Genomic DNA, 24759 nt, shown 5'->3' with positions numbered 1-24759 from the left:
CTGTATCTCCCACTCCATCTTTCTCTTGGCTTCTTGCCTCACACCCCCTCCCTCTGCTGTCACTTCTAGGGAGTGGGTAGCAATTGACCAGAAGAGGGGCTAAGGACTCCAATCAGCCGTTTCCCAGGCCGGCCCTGCTACACCAAACAGAGAGCAAGGGAACCCTGCAAATGCAGGCTGGGTGCAGGGGTCCTGGCATCCGAATGACAGCAAAACAGAGCTAGTTAACAGCAAATGGAGGTCTGGCTGGCCCACTGGGCCCCTATAACCCCAGCATTGCCCTGAGAAAACTGAGCTGGGCCTGGCATGTGTAAAGTGATATGGCTGGGGGTGGCGGGGGGGGGGGGGCAGAGGAGGTTATTTTGGGAGGTAACAGGGGAAGGGACCATGTGAAATCCAGGCCAAAGAAGGGCTGCCTGGGAGAAGAGGCAACTGAGGGTTACGGCTGACCCTTTACCGGAGAGGATGACCATGGGGTCCCCAGAGAAGCAGGCATGGATTGCATGGTGTTTTCCAGTAGCTCGGTTTAAAGCGAAAGAAACAGATCTCTGGCCCCGGTCCCTGCTGGGACCTTCCCTCAGAACTCCCTGTCCCACTCCTCCCCACCTCAGTCCTTCTCCTCCCCCAGAACGCCCAGCCCTCCCCTCCCCTCCCCAGTGTCCCAGCACCTCTCCTCTATCTATCCAGTGGCCCCCAGTCCTGGCACAGTGTCCACAGCTCCTATGAATATTCTATCTCCTTTACCCTCTCGTATTGATGACACCCGGGTCCTACATCAAACTAGTAAGTTCTTCACATAGTTTAACCCCCATCCCTTCCGTTACAGCAGATTATTTCATAATCTGCCACTAGCGACAGTGGAAACCCAGGCCATCTGTAAGCGAGCCACCCCACCCCAGGAGTTTCCCTCTCCATCCCCCAGCATCCTCTTCTCGCAGGCCTTTCACCTGCTTTCCCATCCCCACAATTTAGCAAGCAGAAGCAGAAATCTGTTTCACAAGCACTCTTGGCTCACCACCCCCGTTACTCCTTCTGCTGAGTCCCAGATGGTCCTCTCTCCCTGGGCCCGGCACCCACTACCATCAGCACTTGGAGAAGGGGCTCTGGGCTCTGGAGAAGGCGTTCAGGCCCCCTCCCTGCCGCCCAGGGAGCACAGGACCTGTGCCCAGACCCACACCTCCGCTCCAAGTTTCCACCTCCGCCCTGGTGTCTTCTTCTCTCAAGGGAAAGTCCCTCTCCACGTCTATCCTCAATCCTTCCTGCTGCATACCTAAGTCCCCTTTCCTTCTTTTCTTAGGAGACAACCCCCTTTCTCTACGAAAGGAAGTGAAATCTTTCGCGTTTGCTGCCTCCTCTTTCGCAGGGCCCCTCCAGCTCCCCAGCCCGAAAACCTGCCGGGCCGGGAGAAGTTCTCGGCGGCTGCTCGCCACCCGCGCCCCTCCCTGCCCAGAACTCCGGGGACACCTGCACCCGCGCCTGGGCTGTCCGCCGGGACTGGCGCCGGCCACACCTCGCTCGCCCGCCCTCGGGGCGGGGACCCCCGCAGCCAGCGGCGCAGCCACGACGGGGTTAAGGCTAGGGGCCGGGGGGAGGGAGGGGGCTGTGGGGGGGCGGTGCGGAGCCAATAGGCGGCTGCAGAGTCCCGGAGGCCGCGAGCTGGGAGCGCGGAGCCGGGAGCCGGAGCTGAGCGCGCCCGGCTGGGGCCGGGCCGGAGCGGAGCGGAGCGGAGCGGAGAGGGAGCGCGCCCGCCCCAGCCCCGAGTCCCGCCGCCGTCCCCGCCGCAGCGCGGGCCAGCGGCCACCGCCCAGCCATGGAGCCGGACAACAGCCCCCGGAAGATCCAGTTCACGGTCCCGCTGCTGGAGCCGCACCTTGACCCCGAGGCGGCGGAGCAGGTGCGGAGCAGGGCGGGGCGGCAGGGGACTCGCCCAGCCAAGGACGCGGGACCCCAGGAGTGTCTGATCCGAGATCCCTGCTTGGTCCTCCCCGAGCAGGGCGCCTCTAAGGGCGGATGCGCTCAGTTTGGGGGTCTTCCATCCCCTCCCCCACCGTGGGAGCCACACGTCCCTATCCTGGCTTCTTCGAGACGGAGAGAAGGACGAGCGCCTCCCCTGGAAGCTCGTCCCCACAAGGGTCGCTCCCGGCCTCCCCAGCCCCGGGGGAGGGGGCTGCCTGAGGACACGACCCCTCCGGCCTTCGCCAGTCTGGGGTCCTCCGCCCAGCCATCCCCGCCGGTTTCTGAGCTCTGCGGGGGGCGCCGCGCCCAAGGGTCCCCGCTGCCGCTGGGGAGGGGTCAGGGGAGCGGGGAGGTCATGGAGGGAGCCCGGTGCTGTAGGTGCAGGAGTGGAAAGAGGAGCCATAGCCCACCCAGTCCTCTCCTAACTGGGAGCTAGCTTACTGCACCCCAGAGAGTGAGAACGCGAAGGGGCTGGGGAGCACGGAGGGGGCTGGGGCTTTGGGGAGAGGGGTGGTCCCGTCTGCAGGCTGAGGCTCCCCTTGATGCAAGTCTGGACACGTGGGTCCTTTTTTCCCAACTACTGCCCTTTGGAGCGGGCAGCGGGGGTGGCATGGAGAGAACGGCGCCGGGAGCCACGGGAGGGGCTTTCGAGGGACCGGGGTTCAAGTTGAGCGGCAGGCAGGGGAGAAGCACGGTGCTGGCCTTGGCTAGAGGGGTGGGAGTCCAGAGCCCGGCCCAGCCTCCGGGCCTGGCCTATTTTTAGCTCGGAGCAGCCTGGCAGAGGCGGCGGCAGCCTGTGAGAGTGTGTGAGCAAGTGTGTGTCTCGGGGACAGAGCGTGAGTGGAGAGGGTGACCACCCGTGGTCACTACTACAGCCTGTTGGCCAGGTGTTTGTCCATTTCTCCATCTCCTCTGTGTCCTCTGTCCGTTTGCCTGGGCATCGCTCTCCCTAAGGAACGTCCATTCCCACAAGGTCGGTTCCCTACTTCCCCCAACTGGCTGCCAGGGCTCTGCTGGCCTCCCACCTGAAAAAACACTGGCCTCTCAGGAGGGGCTGACAGTGTTCTTTCTGTTGACCCAGCTGGTTGGTAGAACAAGGTCTGGATGGGAAGGGGAAAGGGAAGGTACACACTCTCTCCCTGTAACTTCAGCTTCCCAAGTGTGGGTAGGGGTTAGGTCCCTGGGTCCCCATCCTCTCTCTGGCTGGGGGAGCCACATCTCCAGATCTCTGAGGTGGGACAGTAGAGGGAGGGACCGTGGGGAGACCTCCAAGCTCCTGAGGATGAGGAGGGTGGGGAGCCAGGAGCATGGGGAGTGTTCGCTGGGGTCAGGAGAAAGGCTATTGTGCCTGCACACGGGGGACTGGCACAGATAACCTCAGAGCCAGGAAGAAAGGGCCCAAGAGTGTGGAATGTGGGGGTGAGGGGGTTAGGGGTGAGGTTTCAAGCAGATATGCCTTCCATTGGCACAAACAGGTATCACTACCTGACACCTGCCTCGGTGTGGTGTTAGAGGAGGCAGGTGTAGGTGTGTGTTGGGAGTTGAGGGGGAGGCCAGCTGGCTCAGGGGTGTAGGGGCAGGGGAGAAGGATAGGTCAGTGCTAAGGAGCCAGAGGGAAAAAGAGAGCTGGGCCTTGAGCCTGCTTTTCTCTCATCTTCAGAAAGCTGTCTGCCAAGCCTGAAATTTTACCTGCAGCCTAGCCTCAACCCCTCCTGCTGTGCTATCCAAGTGTGCAGGCAAAAAGCTCCAGGTTTGGCAGGGGCTCCTATCCCAGACTGACAAGAGGGGGGCGGAAAACAACAACAACAAAAAAAAAAAAAAACGCTCCGAAGATCTGCATTAGGGAGCACAGGGTGGCAGGGGTGGGGGGTGCCCACAACTACCAGGCCGTTGGCATGACAGGTTGGAAGATAAATCAGAGGCAAAGGCACCAGCGTCCTTGAGAGCTAAGGTCCGGGGTGTGTGGAAGAGAGAAAAGAGCAGACATAGCTCAGGTGCCTGGGAGGTGCTTCGGAAAGTCTGACTTTGTTCCCTCGCGATTCTCAAGGACGCTGAGTGCTTAGAAATCTTGTCCAAGGCGAGGAAATTGGCTAAGGAAGGGATCACAGAACCTGCTGCCCTTTCCAAGTCTCCCTCTCAGGTTCCCAGCTCCCCCTAATCCGCACCCTCCCGCTCCCTGTCCCTTTTTCCCAGCCAGCCCCCTCCCTCAGAGCAGAGAGAGCTGGAGAGGAGTCCCCTCCTAGGGGAAGGATGGCCCCCACCCACACATGCCTGCCTGCTGGCACCCTGCACATTTGCACCAGGAATAGCCAGAGATGGACTCAGCGAACGTCTGTGCGGTGCACGCATATATGCGGCGTGGCGTGCACACACGTGGGACTGGTAGTGGCAGGGACCTTGAAATGTCACCAGAACAGATGCCACGGGATTATCCTGGGAAACACTGCCCTGCCTCAACATACCCCATTCTGTGCATCCCATTTCTTCTTTGGGGAGAGTCTGCCTCTCAGACTGACACTGCCCCTCTTGCTGTGGCTGATTCCCCATTTGGGGGCACAGAGAAGGGCAGGCATCTTACCACCTTCACCCCCAATGGTAATAATACTAAATAATGGACACACAAAGATGGGGATTTGATCATTCAGTGTCCTCACCCTCCTCCTCTTAGCGCTGAATAATTTTAGCCCCTTTCCCAGTCCCATTGGCCTTCCCTCCCTTCTGCTGCCCTGGAGGGAACTCCAGGGACTCCAACCCCACCTTTACCCTCGTTTCCAAGCCCCTGAACCCTCCAAAGAAATGGAAAAAAACTACATGTCCCAAGAGTCCTTGAACCAACTTCAACAACAATCAACTTTATTGGCAGCATGACAAAAGAACAGCAACGGGGAAAGGGGTTCAGAGGCCCAGCAATCAGCTCTTACATGTTAATTTCTTAGAATGAGACCTGGAGCTCAGGATAAGCTTTTCCAGCTGACCAGGGTCCTGCCTAGGATTCCTCATTTATATTTACCATGACAAGGATTTTCACAGACACATTTCCTGACAAACCAGGAAGGCAGTCTGTCCAAGAATAGGGAAAACATTAGGGAGTGAGGAGCACAAGCCAGGGAAATGCACATTCAGACCTACCTGTTCTGCGCTGTCCCCCAGGCTGGGTGGGGATTGAGGGGTGCTCTCTGCAGGTGCTGATCCACGAAGGGTTAATGTCTGTTTAGGGGGTGGGCTGGGAGACAGAGGAAGAGCCTTGCACCTCCTGGGTTATTTCTGACCATTGATCCAGGATGGACGGAAAGACAGTGGGCCAGAGATCGATGCACAGAGCAGATATAACTGCTGAGATGGATAGCTAGGGCCAGGACTGGGGCTGGGGGCGGGGGGGTGGAGGGGGGTGGGGGATTCAGAGACAGAAAAGGGGTAGGGGATGCAGAAAGGGGGGTGGTCTTTTGGGTCCCCAACAGAGAAGGATGAGCACAGGAAAGTCCACCATGAGGCAACGGGTGCTGTGTAACAATATTTTTTGAGGTGTGCTAACTGGCTGACCTGGTTACATTGCTGAGGGGTATTGGGTGGGGCTTTGATTCCTCCACATGTACTTGACCTCTTCCTTCAGATTCGGAGGCGTCGGCCCACCCCTGCTACACTTGTGCTGACCAGTGACCAGTCATCCCCAGGTAACCCCAGGAATGGGTCACTGAAGGGAATGGGGGCTGCTGAAGACAGCTGGGTCTGGTGAGGGAAGGTGGGTGCTAGATAGAAGGGCAGGTCTGAGAAGTCAGAGATCTCCTCAATCCTGGAGGCAGAAAAGTGGTGGCTGGATTAGCAGGAGGATTTCCTTTGCTCTGGGAAGATGGAGCAATGCTAGGAAGGGGAGGGAGACCACCTGGTTCCTAAGCCCTCAGCAATTGGGGTGGTCAACTGAATGCTGGTTGCTTCGCAACAGCCTTCCAGGTTTCTCCAGCAACTGAGATACTGCTGCCCCCACCCCCAGAGGCTGTGACAGCTGTGAGGGGGAGGGACCGCCTCCATCAGCTATCTCCACAGCCCCCAGAGGGGAAAGGGGACGTTAGAAAAAGCTCAGGGAGCAGCTGGCATTCTGGTCACCAGTGTCCCCATCAAGGTCTGGGGAGAGAGCAAGGTCTCGGGGAATGTCATGGGGAGCTTGACAGGAGAGTGGAAGAGAAGTGGTCATGCTTATAAGCTAGCCGGGAATTCAGGATGCCTGAGTCTCTCCTTGCCTCCAACTAGTGAGAATGATTGCACCTTCCGGGCCCCTGCACGGGATCAATTTGCTATTCTTTTTCCAATGTTCCCTCGTGTGCAGCAAAGGGACCACAAATCCTGGAACCTCCAGGTCTGATGCAAGGATGTAGACACAGATAAACCCATAGGGTCAAGGACAGGATTAGATGCAGGGGTGAAGCCAGCCAGCAGAGCAGGAGGAAGCTGGGAGGAGAAGGCCTGGGGCAGCCTCCAGGGCTAACTGCCTAGGGGCAGATGTGAGGGACACATCAGGAAGGAGGTGACTGCAGAGGCTCTTCCCCTTGGAAGTCAGCTCCGTGGGGTCCCTCTGAGTCTCCCATCCTCATCACTTTCTCCTTTCTCTGTTCCCCTCAGAGATAGATGAAGACCGGATCCCCAACCCCCTTCTCAAGGTGAGCTGGCCCCTCCCACTCAGCCCAGCCCAGGGAACCCACAGACTCACTAAGGAGAACACTCCATCTACAGAACCTTTGAGTTCCTCTTCCCTGCACCCCACAATTGTGCATGTACACACACACCCCCAACATGCCTCCTTGCTCACCATTGTGGGGGCTGGAGAAGCAGGAATTTTCTTTCTCCACTTTCTGAAGTCCACCCCCACCCCCAATTGCAATCCAAAAGCATGACAAGGCAGAGGAGGCAGGTGAGAGGGCCGGCACCCACTGTGTTCTGTCATTCACAGTCCACTTTGGCCATGTCTCCACGGCAACGGAAGAAGGTGACGAGGACCACACCTACAATGAAAGGTTTGGAAGATCCTTCCCATCTCTTTTTTTTCCCCCCATCACCATTTGTCCTCCATATATCCTCTTTCACCTCTGCCCACCCCCAATTCCTCCCATCTCTTTCTTCCCCTCTGTGCCTGAGATTGTGCAGTTGACCTAATGCCCCTTTGGAAAGAATCCTTGAGAAGTCATTAAGTCTGTCTTTATTGTAGTGGGGTTGTTGCTAGAGAAACTGGAGTTGGCTTCCAGCTCTATTTCCCAACTAGCTGAGTGGCCTTCTTAACCTACTGAGCCCCAAATACAACCTCACTATAGCAATTAAGCTAAAGAAAATATGTGAACTCACCCTGCATAGGGTGTAACACATAGAAGTTACTCAAATTTTTTTCAATTACAGTTGACATTCAGTATTATTTTATGCTAGAGGCTGGTGCACGAAATTCATGCACAGTTAGGGGGGTCCCTCAGCTCGGCCTGCAATGACACCAGAATCCCACACCCCGGCCGGCCTCTGGCCAGAGACCCACCTGCCCACCCTTCCTCCCTCTGAAGGCCGGGGCATGCAGGACACTGGGGCTCATGGCCAGGGCGACGCCGCCAGCGTCCAGCACCCCAGCCACTATGGGCGCCGCCATCTTTATGACCGAGTGATGGTTAATTTGCATATCACCGTTTTATTAGATAGGATTGGTTTCAGGTATATAGCATAGTGGTTAAACATTTATATAATTTATGAAGTGATCCCCCTGATAATTTCAATACCCACCTGGCACCATGCATAGTTATTACAATATTATTGACTATTTCCTATGCTGTATTTTACATCTCCGTGACTATTTTGTAACTACCAATTTGTACTTCTTTATCACTTCACCTTTTTCACCTGGCCCCCCCAATCCCTTCCCATTTGGCAACCATCACTTTATTCTCTGGATCTAAAGAATCTGTTTCTGTTTTGTTTATTTATTTATTTATTTCAATTCCACATGTAAGTGAAATCATATGATATTTGTCTTTATCTGACTTATTTCATTTAGTATAAAATCCTTTAGGTCCATCCATGTTGTCACAAATTATAAAATTTCATTCTTTTTTATGGCCAACTAATGTTCCATTGTGTATTTATACCACATCTTTATCTAATCATCTATTGCTGGGCACTTAAATTGCTTCCATATCTTGGCTATCATCTATATATATATGTAAAGAGGTAATATGCAAAATAGCCAGGACGCTGTAACGTCACGACCGCTCAGGAGGAGGCTGCGCACGCAGGTAGGAGGGGACTGCATGCATGGTGAGGCAAGCCACGGATGGCGCAGGCCCGCAGAGAACGGGGCCTGCCAGCCACAGCGCGCCAGCTGTCCCACCTCCGCACGTGAGCTGCAGAGCAAACACCTTTTCTGACTGCTCATTGGCTAAGCTCCCTGTATGCCACTCACAGTGTTCTTGGTAACTTGGGTAATGAGAATCCAAGAAGGTGATCTAGGGTTTTTCCACCTCATTCCTGGAAGAAAAAACAAAGGCCCACTGCTGGAGGGGCTAAGAAATGTCATATACTGCCCTGGCCGGTTTGGCTCAGTGGATAGAGCCTCGGCCTGCCGACCACAGGGTCCGGGTTCAATTCTGGTCAAGGGCATGTACTTAGGTTGCAGGCTCCTCCCTGGCCAGGGCCTAGGTCAGGGCTCATGCAGGAGGCAACCAATCGAAGTATCCCTCTCACAATGATGTTTCTTTCTGTCTCTCCCTCTCTCTTCTATGCTCTCTAAAAATCAACGGAAAAATATCCTCAGGTGAGGAGAAAGAAAGAAAGAAAGAAAGAAAGAAAGAAAGAAAGAAAGAAAGAAAGAAAGAAAGAAAGAAAGAAAGAAAGAAAGAAAGAAAGGAAGAAAGAAAGAAATGTTATATCCTATGAAACAGACATTTTGAAAATGCTTAAAGAAAGTTCTCATTTTTTTGTGGTGAAGGGACTGGAGTCCATGTTGATGAAAACACCTTGGCAGCTGTGGCAGCTGGCAGTGGCAGCAGCAGCGGGGTGATGGGAGTAGCACCTTCCCCTGATCAGCCCAGTCACATCCTGCAGAGGGAGGCCAGACTGCAGCTTAGGCCCACTTCCCGGGGAGTGGGCCTAAGCCATCAGTAGGACATCCCCTGAGGGCTCCCAGATTGGAGAGGGTGCAGGTCGGGCTGAGAGACCCTCCCCATGGTGTACAAATTTCGTGCACCAGGCCTCTAGTATATAATAAAAGAGTAATATGCAAATTGACTCTAGCGGTGGAACTACCGGGAATGACCAGTCACTATAACACACACTAACCACCAGGGGGCAGACGCGCAACACAGGAGCTGCCCCCTGGTGGTCAGTGCACTTCCACAGGGGGAGCAGCACTCAGCCAGAAGCCGGCTCACAGGAGCCTCTCCCACCTCCGCAGCAGCACTAAGGATGTCCGACTGATGGCTTAGGCCCAATCCCCCGGGGAGCAGGCCTAAGCTGGAAGGTGGACATCCCCCAAGGGGTCCCAGCTGCCAGAGGGATGTCTGACTGCCAGCTTAGGCCCAATCCCCTGGGGGAGCAGGCCTAAGCAGGCAGGTGGACATCCCCCGAGGGGTCCCAGACTGCAAGAGGGCACAGGCCGCGCTGAGGGACCCCCCCCCACCTCCAAGTGCACAAATTTTTGTGCACCAGGCCTCTAGTTGTAAATAATGCTGCAATGAACAAAGGGGTGCATGTATCTTTTAAATTAGTGTTTTGGATTTCTTCAGATAAGTTCCCAGAAATAAAATCTCTGGGTCGTAAGGCAGTTTCACATTTAATTTTTTGAGGACCCTCCATACTGTTTTCCACAGTAGCTGCACTAATCTGCATTCCCACCAATAGTGCAAGAAGGTTCTCTTTTCTCCACATCCTCAACAATACTCATTGTTGGTTGATTTATTGATGATAGCCATTCTGACAGGTGTGAGGTGATATTTCATTGTGGTTTTAATTTGCATTTTTCTGATTATTAGTGACATTGAGCATCTTCTCATGTATCTATTGGCCATCTGTATGTCCTCTTTGAAGAAATGTCTATTCAGGTCCTCTGCCCATTTTTTTATTGGATTGTTTGGGGGTTGTTTTTGGTGTTTAGTTTTGAGTTCTTTGTAAATTTTGGATAGTAACCCCTTATTGGATATATCATTGGCGAATGTCTTCTCCCATTCAGTAGGTTGTCTTTTCATTTTGTTGATGGTTTCCTTTGCTGTGCCAAAACTTTTTAGTTTGTAGTCCCATTTGTTTGTTTTTGCTTTTGTTTCTCTTGCCTAAGTAGATATATCAGAAAAAAAATATTATTAAGAGCAATGTTAGAGAGTTTATGCCTATGTTTTCTTCTAGTTTTATGGTTTTGGGTCTTACATTTAAGTCTTTGATCTATTTTGAATTTATTATTTTATATGGTGTAAGAAAGTGATCTAGTTTTGTATGGGGGGGGGGGGTGTTGCGTGTATCTGTCCAGTTTTCCCAGCACCATTTATTGAATAGGCTAATTTTACCCCACTATATGTTCTTGCCCTCTTTGTCATAGGTGTGAGTTTATTTCTGGCCTCTATTCTGTTCCATTGGTCTGTGTGTCTCTTTTTATGCCAGCACCATGTTGTTTTGATTTCAAATATTTTTTACTCTAACTTGAGTCTTTTCTCCTGCCCCCAAGGGAGACCAAGTATCCCAACAAGTTAGAGCCTTTTGTTCTTTTTTTTTTTTAATATATTTTATTGATTTTTTACAGAGAGGAAGAGAGAGTTAGAAACATCGATGAGAGAGAAACATCAATCAGCTGCCTCTTGCACACCCCCTACTGGGGATGTGCCCGCAACCAAGGTACATGCCCTTGACCGGAATCAAACCTGGGACCCTTGAGTCCGCAGGCCGACGCTCTATCCACTGAGCCAAACCGGTTTCGGCGAGCCTTTTGTTCTTAAAGGCTCTTCCCTACACCTTTCTTGCTGTTTAAAAAAAAAAAAATGTTTTTATTGTTTTTAGAGAGAGAGGAGGGGATAGGGAGAAAGAGAGAGAGAGAAACATCAATGCAAGAAAGAAACATCAATCGGTTGCCTCCCATACGCACCCCTACTGGAGATCAAACTTACAACCAGGGTATGTGCACTGACCGACCTGGAATTGAACCAGCAGCCTTCAGGACAATGCTCAACCAACTGAGCCATGCCGGCCAGGGCACCTTTCTTACCTTTGAAGGAAATACGTCTTATTGTCTAGCTTCAGTCCCTCCTAATTGCCTAGCGAATGTCCCTCCCTGTTCAGATCTCAGGGGATGGCAGTGTGTGATAGCTGTTGAGTGTGGTTGTTGAAGCTGAGTGTTCACAGAGGAGGCTCTGAGCAGTCATGTCCAATGTTCCCTCCCTTTCTCTGCACCCCCAGAGCTTCAGATGATGGTTGAACATCACCTGGGGCAACAGCAGCAGGGAGAGGAGCCTGAGGGAGCCACTGAGAGCACAGGGACCCAGGAGACCTGCCCACCTGAGACCACAGACACACAAGCGGAGTCAAGGCTGGGCGCCTCTGGGACAGCACAAAGTACGTTCCAGCCCAGGAGGAGGCAAGCCTATTGTGGGGAGGAGTCTAGTAGTAGCCAGAACCATCTTCAGAATATGGATATATCTGCACATATTGCATGTATTTGCATCTCTTCACCTTTCCTTACCAAATGACCCCAGCCCCTCCCAACTGGCCGTCAGAGCTCCCTGTTGTGGCTGAATGTGGGGAGCCCGTCATGATGAGAATAGCACTCACAGGCTAGAATCCCAGCTCTGCCTCTTTCCCAGCCCAGAGGCCTCGAGCAACTTAACCTCAGTCTATAAAATCATAATGATGGTGCCTGTTTCACTGGTTGTTTGTGAAAATTAAATGAACCTGCCCAGAAGCTGGCACATACAAACCATGCAATAAATGGAAACTGCTGGGGGTACTGTTAATACATGTCCATAGTCCCTTAACCCAATTATTCCAGAAGTCAGAATTTTTTCTAATTTTATGAAGGTGCTACAGTATGTATACTGTATGTTATATAGTATCCCCAGCAGAGCACCCTGTAATCAAACACATTAATATTTCTACAGTGAAATGAACTTTCCCACTAAGTGGGATAAGTGGACTATAAATAGCTTCATATCAGTTCAGTTCAGACTTAGCCACACATGGAGATTGTACCCAAATTTGAAAACCTTTTTTGGAGGGTTTTTTCTTATCTCTCTTTTTTATTTCTGAAAAATATTTTTAAACATAATGCTTCTGTAGTAGGAGTTGTAATCAGAGAAACCCCTGTTGTTCCGGCCTGATTGCCCCAGCTTGGTCTTGACTCCTCTCGGGTCATTGGAGTATGGGGTGGGGGAGCACTGCCCTCTCTACCGGCCCTCAGAAATACCACCCCTCCTCCCACCCTCGTTTTCCCTCCTTAGAGCCTGCAGAATCCACCCCAAAAACTCAGGAGAGGGGCAGTGAGAAACCCATCACAGACGAACTCTCAACCCATATACCACCACTGGGTTCCCAGGGAGCCAACTCGGTAAGCTGCCAAGGCTGGGCTGTGGGTCTACAGGACAGCAGCTGTGTGGATAAAGGCGAGGGCTACGATCTGGACTCAGGGAAGGGGGAACAGAGCACCAGCTTTAGTCCCTGAAGAGCTATTCTCTATGGCAAGAGGATGGACCAATGAGAAGCTGCAGCAGAAGGGACTGAGGTTAGACTCTGAATTAGGGCTTCCAGCTCCTGGAGCAGGTGATGGAAATAGACCATGGGTTTTCTGATAAAGGGCATTTGGAACCCTCAGCTGTCCAGGCTGATGAGCAGTGGTCCCGCCTGGAGTGGAGGCATGGATGGAATAACCTCGTGAGCTTCGATGTTCCAGTCCTCCCTCCCCTGCGTAGACTGGACAGGGGCAGGAACTGGTGTCAGACATCAGAAATTAGATACTTGGCTAATGGGATGGTTGGCAGACCAGCTCGGGAGGCGGCACAGGCCTTGTGGCCTCTCACTCACCCTCTCTTTCTGCCCCCTTTCCCCACAGCAGGTCTGAGCGTGAAGGAGAGATCCTGGGTACAAGCCTGCAGCTGGGAGTGCGTGGACACTGGATTTGTTTCTTATTTCTTCACTTTGGGGAAAATCTCGTTTTTAAAAAGTGATAAATTTGGTGTTAGATCCTTGGTATTTTCTTTCTTCCCCAACTTGGAGAATCTTTTCTCTCTCCCCTCTTGTCCTGCCCTCTCTACAGTCCACTACCCTGTGCGCAGTTGCCAATGGGCAGGAGAATGAGAAGGGGGTTCTTCTCCATCCCTGCCTTACTTTCTGCGGGAAGAGAAGTGGGGGGTCAGATAGATGGGAGGACTAAATCCCAGGGTACCAAGAGGAAAGAATGGCCCCAGTTTCTCTTTTCCTATTGAAGAAAAGTCACCGCTGCCTGGCGGGGCTGCCCTGCAGCTGCGAACCTTGGAGCTCTAAGGCCATCTAACTGTGACTTTGTGTGAGCATCATCTGCTGGACAAAATGGAGAACTGCAGCCTGGCGCGGCCCATGGGAAAGAGTGGGTGGTGTGTTGTGTGGTGCCTCCTCGCCTGCCCCCCAAGCTTCGGTGATTCTGAAACTTCCACCTGTGAGGAGACCACCACCCCTATCCAACCTATTAGCAAAGGTGTATTGAGAATACAGTGGCTATTAACTAAGAGGCCCTTGCTGGGAACTGGGAAGGTCACCCTGCCCCTTGTCCTAGACACCAAGGGGCCAGGGTAAAAGACAAAAGCTGAGCATAAGTGAGGAAACTTCCTCAGACCCCAAAGCCAGGCCTCTCCTGCCCACTGCTTTTGATTTTTCCAGGTAGCGTAGGGGGGAAGGAAGGAAGGGAGGGAGGAAGGGAGGAAGGGAGGGAAGATTTGTCCCTCCTTAAGGAGCAGTTTAATGGAGAGAAAAAGAACCTCAGACGTGTAAGGTCCCACTTCTGCCCTCCCTACTGTGTGCCCTCATGCAACATCTCACCTTTCTGGGCCTCAACTTGCCCACTATATATATATCAGGGAGAACACCGACCACACCGGGATTTTATCAAGCTTAAAGGGACAGTGGACCTGAAGATGCGTGGTGGACTTCCACCCAGTGAACACCAAACACAGCCAAGCCTGGTCTCCCTTCTTTATTGATCTCTGACTATATAGCAAGGTTCTGGGAGACCGAGGGCAGGGGTGAGTCACATGCATCTCTGCCCTACTCGGGGTGGGTAAGGGGGACGGGTGGCAGGGTGGCAGGTCTAAGAGACCATGGATATGGACTTCACATGAACAGGGCCCACTGTACAAATGCATGGTTGATATTTACGAGAAAGAAGGAGGGCAGTCACCTGGACTTGGGCCTTTCCTGGGACAAGGTGGGGCGAGAAGAGCCTGAGGAGAGGAAGGGACAGGGGGCCTGGTGGGCTCTCTTCAGAGGGCATTACAGCAATACCCTGAGCCCCTCCCCATCTGCCTTCCTCCCAACCCTCCCCACTGTCACAGAGGAGGGGCCTCTTGGTGCCCGCAGCTGGGCCAGTGCTGGAATGGAGAAGGGGAGGGATCCTTTGTTGGTAACACAGTATTGCTGGATTATACCTCACCCCCATCATGCACCCTTGACCCTGACCCAGCTGGTCTCTCCTGCCTGTGCTCGTAAGATGCATCCTGAAGGTGCTTTTCTGAGGAGACTCAAAGCACGTTACAGACATTGGTCGGATGGGAGCCTCCAGCCCAGGGGAGAGGAAGGAGGCAAAGGGCTCAGGCATCAGCCAGGGCAGGTTCCAGGTCCCAGGGCCTAGACCAGTCCCAAGCTCTTAAGGACCCCAGGAAAGACCTGCTCTCAGCCCCTGGTCCTCTTCTCCAGTTGCCATTGCAGAATGGGAGAGAGGGAAGACTGCAAGGGGTCGAGCTGGGGATGGGGCTGAAGCAGTGCAGGTCTGGAGTAAAGAGGCTCTCCCCCACCCCCTTCCCAGGCCCTAAAAAGATACCATGCCCTGAAGGAGCCCACTCCCCTCCCCATGCATAGGGCTCTGAAACCCCCAGCTTTCTATCCTATTCCAGCCCCTCCCAGGGGAGGAAAAGGGGACCCAGACCTTCCAGCTAAGATCTGGGGTGGGGGGCTGAGGGAACCCCCAAAATGTATTGCTTAGAAACTTGGAGGCAAAAAGGATGGGGGAGGGTCAAGGGGGCTGGCATCTCTGACCCTCCCCCCAAGCCCTGGGAAGCCTGCAGGAAGCTCCCCTTTCCCAGACATCCATCTGGCCACGGGGGAGTCCAGAGGCAGGGGGATGGGCACAGGGACCGTTGGGAGCCTGAAGTTCCCCAGTCTTGCTGCCGGGAGATTAAAGTATGGCCCAATGGGTGTCGGGTGGGGAGGAGCCCTTGCCCAACCCCACCAGCTCTGGCATTTGGCCTTCGGGTGGGTTGTCTCTTCCTCGACCTCCATGCTCCCTTGGAGCAGATGGGGGAGCTAGTCCCGATGGATGGTGCTGATGACATCTAACACTGGGACTCAGTGAGGACCTGGGGAAAGAGGGGGAAGTTTCAGTGCTCAGACCTTTGCCTTTATTTCCAGCCTGACTTACCTTCTCCAAGGCCCGCCCAGATCCCCACTCGGTCCCACAAATAATGTGCAAAAAAAAATGCCTTGCAGAAGGGTACTCAGCCAAGGTGGCAGCAGGAGCTGCGATCGAAGTCATGCCAACCGACCTCACAGAGCCTGTGCCCTGGCTGGTTCCTTTTCCCGAGCCCTCACAAAGGTGCTACACGGATGGCTCTAGCCTTGCTCAGGCCCCACCCTGCTCTGAAGAGCTACCTGCTTTCCAAATGCAGGGACTGGGACAGAAGAGCTGGAAGGATTTCCTCGCTTCACATTCACGCCCTGACTCAGTTCTATGTGTTCACTCCACCACTTTCCTGCCTGGAAGGAGGGAGGGAGAACCTCACATCCATTGAACCCCAGAGATGACTCTTCAAAATGCCATGTTGGACACCCAGCTCTCCCTACTCCCCGCCCAACATCAAGACCCACCCCCCGCTCCACCATGACAGGCTCACCTGGGCCAGCCCCAGGCTAGTCCAGATTCCCATTCTGGTTGTGTTCATCTTGGGCAGGGGAGGGCGGGGCCTCCTCCTCACAGGGGGACAGCTCATCAATGGACATCTGGTTGGTGATGCCTGCAGAGGGGCATGAAGGAAGCTGAGACCAGACCAAGAAGTAGTTTTCCCCAGAACCAAGGAGTATGTGGAGAAAAGTAAGAGATTCTCATGCATCTTCCTACCTTCAACCCCCGGCCACTTGTGGAGAGCCTCTCAGGCCTTGAAATTGCTAATCACAATCTCAACTCCCACATAAAGGAAAAGACTTCCCAGCCAGGGCCATCAAGTGACCTAATCTACAGGGGCACCACTCACAGGCCGCAATGTGCATAAGGCCCCTTGGTTGTGGAATATGGTTGTCCCTGTTCTCTCTCCAGTTCTCATTCTAGAACAGGCCAATCAGCTGGTCAGTCTTTCCTGTAATCTAACTTTAGTCTGATCAGCTCTATTCCCAACTCTAGGAGTCAACGGCTGCTCCAGGGGCTTGAGGAAAATGGGCCTGCTACTACTCCATTAGCCACCTCCTCCCACGGCTTCATGCCCACAATGGTACCCACCACTTGCTGCCTGTTCCTTCCATTTCTGCTTGTTCTCCTGAATGTATTTGGTCCAGGTGGAGCGGAAGCTGATCACATCAGGGTTAGGGTCTCCTACTTCCACATCCAGAGAAGGCTGGCGCCACTGAAAGCTAGAAGCAGCCCCCCACCAACTTCAGAGGTGGGACCCAGCCCACTCCAGAACCACCTTCCCAGCCCTCAGTGTGGAGGGGATGGAAGACCAGCAGGAGGCTTAGGGGGCCTCCTTCTTCTCCTCTTCCCTCTGCTAGGTACCTTCCAAGTCCCTGTCCCCCTCCTCCCAGATTTCACCCCTCCCTCTCCACACCTTCCCTCTTACTAGAAGGAAAATAAAAACAAGATTAGCAGAAAGGCAATAAACAGAGCTAATGAAAGAGACAAAAATATGGTGGAGGGAATACAGGTGTGGGCACACGCTTTGGGTCACATGGCCCCCTTCCTTCCGCCCCTATGTGTGACACACAGCACAGGGACTCTCCTGTTGGGAGTAGCCTGCTCCTCCGCCACCCCTCCCATGGCTGTGCCTCCTCCCTAGGGGTCCGCCCTCTGTGAGTCTGACTCCCTTCTCCCAGAACCAGAAGGCCAGGCTACCCCAGTCATTCTCACCTGGGCTGGTTTTTAGACTTGGAGTCCTCATCCACCAGGGGCTGGACACTCTTCTCAGCCACGTCGGTCAGCACAGAGAATGTGGGCTCCACAATGAAGTCGATGAAACCTGCAGTGCAGAGGGTAAACACCATGACGATGTTTGACCTGGAGGACTGGGTAGTGGATCTGGCCAGCATGGCTGTGACCCTTCTCTGCATGTAAAACAGAGCTACCTGTGGCTGAAAAGTTCCCAATGAAGGCAGCCTTTGGAATGATGCATTTGTGACCTCAGAGAACTCCTCCCCACCATTGCATGCCCCTGGCCTTCCACCCAGGACCCCATGCCCTAGCACAGCAGGCTTGCCTCTATAGGAAGAATGGCTTTGAGGTTGGGGACTTGGGGAAGTCCTGGCCCAGGCCCCACACAGCGTTCTTTCCCCTTTGCAATCTTCTCCTCCCTGTGCGAAAGGATACTCACCAATCTGGGACTGTGCCACGAGAGTGGAAGTGCGATCACACAGCGGAGAGAAGGGCAGCCCCAGCTCGGCCTCCTTGTCGCCCTGGGGGAGAAGACAGGTGGGAAAGCTGGAGAGGATGCTCAGACTACCAGATCCAGGGTGAAGCTGGGTTGGTAGGAGGTTGTTGTGGGAGAAAAGGAATTTCCGTGCCTATGACCTGGAAATGAGTGATGGGCAAATGGGATGCACCTCTCATCAACCATTGTCAGCTCTTAGGACGATGACAGTTTATCCCACAGGTTTGGGGTCAGGTCAGGAGCCGCAGGTTGCTAAATGAAGGTCTGGAGTAGGAGTATGGAAAACCAAGCGAGAGAAGGCCCATGGGCAGGGGGTGGGCAAAGATGCCATGGTACCTGGCGGAAGAATTCTTCCATGAGAGCCTTGGTCCAGCGGCTGTGAACTGACCACTGCTTGGTTGGATGGCTGATGTCTGCAGCATGGAGCAGTAGAGACAGGGCCTTGGACTTGTCAATCCTGGTCAAGGCAGATGGCAAGAGAAGGGACCTGAGCTTTTAGGAAAAGTAAATGTGGACCATTCCTAACTCCCCATCGCATGCCCTCTCTCGGGTCCTCTCAGGTAACTTCAAACACTCTTCTGAGGATAGACACACACACACACACACACACACACACACACACACACACACACCAAGCAGCCCAGGCTCTTAGAAGCAGGAGTCTGGGTTCAGTCCTCACTACACCTACATCACACACTAGCTGTGTGACATAGAGCAAGTTACTTCAATTTCTGTATTTCATTTTCCTCAATCCTAAGTGGAAATAATAGCAGAATCTGCCACATAGAATTTTTCTGAGAAGTAAATGGCATGCAACATAAAAGTATTTAGAAAAGTGTCTGGCACATAGTAAGTACTCAGTAGATGTTATCTATAATTATTATTATTATAATTATTATTTTCTAACAATGATATGCTCTGACACAGCACATTCTCCCACACATAGGCACATTAACACACACCTTCAGGACACACACATAGTCCGTTCTCTCTTACACACATTTAGCAACTCCCACACATTTAGATACTCCCACTTTTAAGCAACATCAGATGTAATTATGGCCTTTATTCTGTGTTTTTGTCTTTAACCTCACATGACTCTCTCAATAGCATGCTTACAGTAGGAACTGGTGGCAAGCTGTTGAGGAGGGAGGCATATCATTTTCACATTTCACAGATAAGGGAATGAGTCCAGAAGGATTGAATGATTTTCCCAGCATTCCAGAGTAAGTCTGTCCTGAAGCTGAGATGATAATGCCCATCTCAGACTCCCACCCCAAAGTACTCTCCAGTATACCAGCTGCCTAGACTGTACCTAAACCCAGGGCCATGTGCACATACATGTCAGAGAGAGAGAGAGAGAGAGAGAGAGAGAGAGAGAGAGAGAGAGAGAGAGAGACTCAGCTATCGGGAGCCAGGAGAGCTTCTACATCCAGGTAAAGACTTGGCACACCAATCACCCATGTGTATGCCCCCCGATTCACACACCCCTTGCTCTGGCCTAGCCCCGGCCACACCCCACCAGATGCCACCTCTCCAGCTGCTGCAAGGCTGTCTTCATGGACTTCACTTGCTGGAAATGGCAAGACATGTCAGTGGCCAAGACCATCTCGATGACCAGGGCCCGCAGCTCTCTGAATGGACAGAACCAGAAGAGTGATTAGCCCCACAGCACTGGTGGCAGGAGGTCCAAGTAGTAGAGAGAGAGGGATGGGTGAGGGGGTCTTATAGGGAGGCCCACTCCTGGCTTCTGCTCACACAAACTCATCCTTGGTGAGGTTGATGAAAATGTTCATCTCATCGTCCTGCATCATTCGGAAAACAGAGCTGATGTGGTGATTCTCCAGCACTGAGCGGTCATTGTACAGGATGGCACATTCTGACCTGCAAAGCCAAAGGTCATCATGGTCAGCCCCCTGTTAAATGGAAATTCTGGCAACCTCCCCACTTCCATTCAGCCCCTCCTGCCCTGCCACACCCCACCCCTCACTTAGTCTGGATGTGGAAGCTGTTGGTAGTGCCTGTGTGCTCATAGTCATGGATGGCTGCTGCAAAGATGATGGCCAAGACTTCAATCTCTGACAGGCAGTGCTGGGAAAAAGAGACAGAGGATGAGAGGGGGCCAGCCCTCTCTGAGTCACTGCCCCCAAATCTCCACATACAGGCTGGACCACTCACATCACCCTTCCATTCTTCAAGGCCAGCTGCTGGGCTAATGCAGCCGGGTTTCTCAGCTCAGGGAATGACCAAAGACCCTCCTCCATTCCAACCTGCAACATTCCCAGGGCATCCCAGCACACAGCCTGTGAAATTATGGCCCACCCACGAATTCTATAAAGTAAGTCCAATTTGACTCTGAAAACTGTGGGATGCCAAAGGAGGAACCAAAGAGAGGAGGAGGGAAATGGGAGTACACATCCCAGTTATGCAGTCATGAAGCCCTACATCACAGCAGAGTGATCTCCAGGGCACCTACCACCATCCCTGTGCGAAGCAAGAAGCAGTGGACTGTCTGAGTAACGTCAGCTGCGTGGATCTGGTTGTGGTAAGGGTTCTTGTATTTCCCATAGCCTGTCTCCAAAGCATCCAGGAAAGTCATCAAAAACACAGTGGGAATCTGCAGTAGGAGGGAGGAAACAGAGCTCGGTGGAGGATCTGCAGGAATGGCAGGCGGCCCAGGTCTGAGCTCAGCAATGCCATTTTCTGTAGAAGGCAGTGTGGCACCGGGAGAGAGCACTGGCTCAGCAGTCAGGGGAACCTAGGGCACATCCTGGCTCTACCACCTGCTGGCTATGCGACCTTGGGCAAGTCACATGCCTCCCTGAGCCTCAGATACTTAATTGCAGAATGAAGATACCACCTCCTACACTGAATTTAACGAGATAAGTGCAAGGCACTTAGTAAGTGCTCTCTAAAGAGTAGCTATAGTTATTATTATTTCCCTGGAGATTTTTCTTTAAGGAAAGACAGTTTCCCTCCTACCTTTCAACCACCCACCCCAACCCAATCCAATACCATGGATAAGGGCTCAGAAGCAGGGTACACGATAGGATGATGTACAGAGGACCCTTCCAGCCACATGTAGATTACCCCCTCCTCTGAGAAGCTCCCCCCACCCATACACACACAAGCTAACCAATTCTGTCCCTGTCCAGCATATGCCCTTGGGGTATGCCTGCCTCAGTCAAAGGCTCAAGGCTCCTAGAGGGCGGGGTTGATGTCTGCACCTGTCTCTGATCTCCTGAGGCTAGGAGGAGAGCAAGGTTCAGGCCTGAGGAAGCTTCTGTAGAGATGAGTGAAAGTGACTAGACACAGAGGATGTGCCACTCATCAATCAGACCCTAATGTCCCCCACCCCCACCCCTGGAGGGCTGTGCCCCAAATTCAGGGAATTTTAAAGGACTGTTTCCATAACAACTGCCCTTACTTTTACATTGCCATGGTGTCCCTGGAGAAAAGGGACGGGAAAGAGGAAAGGGAAGGGAAGGGGAGGGTAGGGAGAGGGCGACGGGAGGGGGACGGGAGGGGAAGGGGAAAGGGAAAAGGGAAGGAGAAGGGGAAGAGAAGGGAAGGGGAAGGGGAGGGGGAGGGGGAGGGAAAGAGGGAGGGGAGGGGGAGGGGAGGGAAAGGGGAGGAGGATGGATGAGGAGGGGATGAATGGGGGGATGGAGTGGGAGGGGGTGGAGGGGGAGGGGAAGGAAAGGAAGGGAGAAGGGGGAGGGGAGGAGGATGGGAAGGGGGAAGGGAGGGGAGGGGGAAGGGAAGGAAACAGAAGGGAAGGGAGAAGGGGGAGGGGGAGAGAAGGGAAGGGAATGAGGGAGGGGAGGGGAAGTGAAGGGAGGGGAAGGGAAGGGAAGGGAAGGGGAGGGGGAGGGGGAGGGGGAGAGGAAGGAGGAAGGGAAGGGGAAAGTGGAGGGGAAGGGGAAGGGGAAGGGGAAGGGGAAGGGGGAGGGGAGGGGAGGGGAAGGGAAGGAGCAGAGGAGGGCTGGGTGTCCAGGAAGGGAATGTGGAGTTTGAGAAGGATAGCTCCAACTGGGGGATCTACCATGAGTGAACACTAAAGCAATAAGCGCTCCCCCCTCTCTGCCTTGGAGCAAGGTGAACTGGGGTTGGGCCAATCCTAACCTGATGCAATTACTCTTAGGGTCCCCCCAAAACCAGTCCTTCCAGGTAAGGAAGCAGAGTTTAAAGGAAGCTGGTGCCTGGAAGATGCCTGAGAACCAGTTTGGAGAAACATGAGCTGGGAAAAGCCTGGAGGAAAGGAGGGCCCTGCTATTCTCTGCGCAGGATCAAAGGGAAGAAAATAAATCTGCAGAAGGACAGGCCTCAGGAAGGCCCTGAACAAAGTCCCGACTGAGCACCTCGGGAGAGGTCTGGAAGCCGTCCTGGGGTCCTCGTAAAAGGCGGAGTCGGCGGAGGAAAGGCAGACGTGCACAGCGGTCCAGGGGTCCGTTAGGGTGAAATGGGGCACAGGATGGCAGGTGACCTTTCAAAGTCCTCTGGAGGGGCCCCTCCCACCACACTCCTTTCACCCACCCCACCCCGACATGGGCCCCTCAGAACACACGGCTTCCTTTGGGCTGACATCTACGGCCCACCCCACCCCGCCTAAGTCCCCACTGCGACTCTTCAACACCCTTCACCCTCTACTTCCAACTGTGGTTTTCCACGTGGAAATGTTTTTTTCCAGCCTCTATTCCCAAAAGACATTTCCTCCTGGCACAGGATCTGGAGAGGACTTGAATCCTATATTCTTCTTGGCCAGCCAAGCTGAGGAGCAAATGGAGTTCACACACCCTCCCTCCCCTCACACAGTCCTACCCAGCACTGCCAAGAGCTGATCCTCTCCATGAAATGCCTGGGACAGAGATTAGCACTCGGTGGGAGAGCAGGGTGGCCAATTTTCTTCCCTCCCCCTCCCCCCAAGCACATGGAGAGACTCTAGTCCCAAAGGACGGACAGCATCTGGACTTTAGGCCTCTGGAGTCCACAGGCAGGAGGCAGGACAGCTGAAAGGAGGAGGTGAACGTCGAACCAGCCTGGAGAGGTCAAGTGAGAGGGAAAGCAAAGGGGAGAGAACAGAATCCTGGGCTCCACAGTTATAGGCCTAGAATCTTAGCCCAGGAAGCAAAATCAGATCAGAGGCCGGGACTGCAGCAAGTGAAAGAAAGCCTAGACTGGAGTGGGCATGAGGAGACTCCCCTGCCGGTGGGACTAAGTGAGGGATCCTATGGAATCTACTGGTTGGGAATCTTCTAGAACAGGAGTAATGGGAATGGAGAATCATGCCCAAAGGCGGGAATAGGATGTGACCCAACCTTAAAGCGGCTGATGAGGTTATGCCGAGTCAGCAGCTCAAATGCAATGGTCCTCAGAGCGTGGTCATCGGCTGCCCGGTTCAAGGAAAAGACATCAAAGCACCAGAGGTCCAGGTTCTGTGGAGAAAAAACAGGCTAGGAGGGAGCGCCGGGGGCTCCTCGCAGCAGCAGAGAGGGCTTTCCCGCGGTTACAGAGTCTGGGGAAGCGGGAAACAGGGAGGTGGTGAAGTGGGCTTCTTTCTTCCCAGACCTCGCTCAGCGTTACACAGAGAGGCAGGCGTTTGCCTCTGGAGTGGGCAAACGTTGTTTTGAGGAACACGAGAACAACACTTAAAAGGGAAGGCAAAATCACCCCCGAAACAGAGTCTGGAAGTCCCAACGACTATTTCCACCTCCTCACCCCGACCTTTTCCCCTTTCCCGGAAACCCAGCATCACCTTGAGACAGTTGAGGACCGCAGTGGAATAGGAGGGGCCCACAGAGGTGTACGATCTCCGGAACATCCTACGGGAAAACAGTGAAAAGAGGCCAGGTGTGAAGGTCTGCGGAGCGGGGTCTGATCCGTTGGACATGTGGGGCCAATGCCACCGGAGGACCAGGGTGGCCGGGGACAGGGGACAGGCCTAGAGGCAGAGGGAGGCCGAGCGCGGGCGAGCCTCACCGCTCCACGAAGATCCCCGCCTGCACTGCGTGCACGATGCTGCGGAACTTGGGCTTCTCCTCCGCTCGGCGGCCTTTGGCTCGGGTCTGCTGGGTGAAGGTGGAGGCCAGCCAGTCCCGCACCTCCGAAGGCACAGCGTCTGACCGCAGCTCCTGAAGCTCATCCTCTGTGTCCAAGATTTGCCTGAGGCACCAGAGGGCGTCACAGAGGAAAGACAAGAAGTGCTTCCCCCGCCCAGGGACCCGGGCCCAGCCACACCCCACGCCTCAGCAACCCCGAGGCCAGCTCTCTCCCTTCTCTGGCTTTTCTCTCTGCGTCTTTTTATTTCTGTTTCTCTATCCCATGTCCCCAATCATAAAACCGGTCACCATGTGAGGTGGTGAGCATCCCAGCTCTGGCAGTGTCCGAGCAGACACTGGAATACCGCCAACCGGGGATGCTGCCGACCAGCAGCGCTGTCCCGCAGGATAAAATGCAAGCCGCATATAAGTAACTTTAAATGTTCCAGGTGCCACATTTAAAATGCAAAAAAAAAAAAAAAAAAAAAAAAAAACACATGAAATTAATTTTAATGATAAATTGTCTTTAACCTAATACACCCAAAATATCGTCATTTCAATGTGGAACCAATATAACGTATACTGATGAGATATTTTACATTCTGTTTTCTAAGTCTTGGAAATCCAGCATGTATTTTACAAATACATACGCGTCTCAGTTCACAGTTGCCACATTTCAAGCTTCAATGGCCACAGGAGGCCAGTGGCTCCCACACTGGGCAGTGCAGGGCCTGAAGGATTCCACACCGGGAGGGAGGCTGGGCCCAGGTGAGCTTTAACCTTTTGCACTCGGATGTCGAGTGTGACTCGACACGGTTAGCATCGGTAGCAGCTCTTTTTATACTCTTTGAATGTATCAATAATTTGAAAGATAAAAAAATCCAAATAAATAAGTTTGTATGAAAAGAAACTCCAGTTTTTTGTTCTACTGCCGCGCTTTGTAAAATCTG

At 53.4% G+C, this 24759-nt stretch overlaps 2 protein-coding genes across 4 annotated transcripts in view; one reads left to right on the top strand and one right to left on the bottom strand.

The window, feature by feature from the left end:
• Window positions 1-1685: 1685 nt before the first annotated feature.
• PPP1R1A (protein phosphatase 1 regulatory inhibitor subunit 1A) lies at window positions 1686-13064 on the top strand. Of its 2 annotated transcripts, none has more exons than XM_079775929.1 (7): window positions 1686-1894; window positions 5567-5627; window positions 6571-6608; window positions 6899-6962; window positions 11359-11514; window positions 12396-12502; window positions 13004-13064. In XM_079775929.1, the coding sequence occupies exons 1-7, from the start codon at window positions 1811-1813 to the stop codon at window positions 13010-13012; spliced, it is 519 nt and encodes a 172-aa protein (XP_079632055.1). In that variant the 5' UTR covers window positions 1686-1810; the 3' UTR covers window positions 13013-13064. The 2 variants fall into 2 exon arrangements, with proteins under 2 accessions (XP_079632055.1, XP_079632056.1); XM_079775930.1 differs by having other exon boundaries at window positions 13007-13050.
• A 1090-nt stretch (window positions 13065-14154) lies between these two features.
• The window catches only part of PDE1B (phosphodiesterase 1B), a 28039-nt gene continuing 17434 nt past the window's right edge, over window positions 14155-24759 (bottom strand). For both annotated transcript variants that reach the window (XM_079775067.1, XM_079775068.1), the window contains 13 exons: window positions 23751-23933; window positions 23527-23593; window positions 23090-23206; window positions 20248-20388; window positions 19762-19862; window positions 19530-19655; window positions 19304-19405; window positions 18108-18228; window positions 17715-17796; window positions 17255-17363; window positions 16631-16761; window positions 16032-16151; window positions 14155-15497 (listed from right to left, as the gene is read on the bottom strand). In XM_079775067.1, coding sequence (XP_079631193.1) covers window positions 16048-16151; window positions 16631-16761; window positions 17255-17363; window positions 17715-17796; window positions 18108-18228; window positions 19304-19405; window positions 19530-19655; window positions 19762-19862; window positions 20248-20388; window positions 23090-23206; window positions 23527-23593; window positions 23751-23933 — 1384 coding nt within the window. In that variant the 3' untranslated portion in view covers window positions 14155-15497; window positions 16032-16047. The remainder of the gene's footprint in view (window positions 15498-16031; window positions 16152-16630; window positions 16762-17254; window positions 17364-17714; window positions 17797-18107; window positions 18229-19303; window positions 19406-19529; window positions 19656-19761; window positions 19863-20247; window positions 20389-23089; window positions 23207-23526; window positions 23594-23750; window positions 23934-24759) is intronic.

Source organism: Cnephaeus nilssonii (genome assembly GCF_951640355.1).
Source record: "Cnephaeus nilssonii genome assembly, chromosome: 6".
Classification (NCBI taxonomy): domain Eukaryota; kingdom Metazoa; phylum Chordata; class Mammalia; order Chiroptera; family Vespertilionidae; genus Cnephaeus; species Cnephaeus nilssonii.
Note: the sequence above shows the minus strand (reverse complement) of the source record. Positions and strands in the feature narration are given on the sequence as shown.

What these genes read in the sequence shown, in the direction of transcription:
- PPP1R1A (XM_079775929.1), top strand. Translation starts at nt 1,811, where the DNA reads ATGGAGCCGGACAACAGCCCCCGGAAGATCCAGTTCACGGTCCCGCTG. An exon ending in GACCACACCTACAATGAAAG is followed by an intron (nt 6,963 to 11,358) that starts GTTTGGAAGATC and finishes CTGCACCCCCAG; the next exon opens with AGCTTCAGATGATGGTTGAA. An exon ending in CGCCTCTGGGACAGCACAAA is followed by an intron (nt 11,515 to 12,395) that starts GTACGTTCCAGC and finishes TTCCCTCCTTAG; the next exon opens with AGCCTGCAGAATCCACCCCA.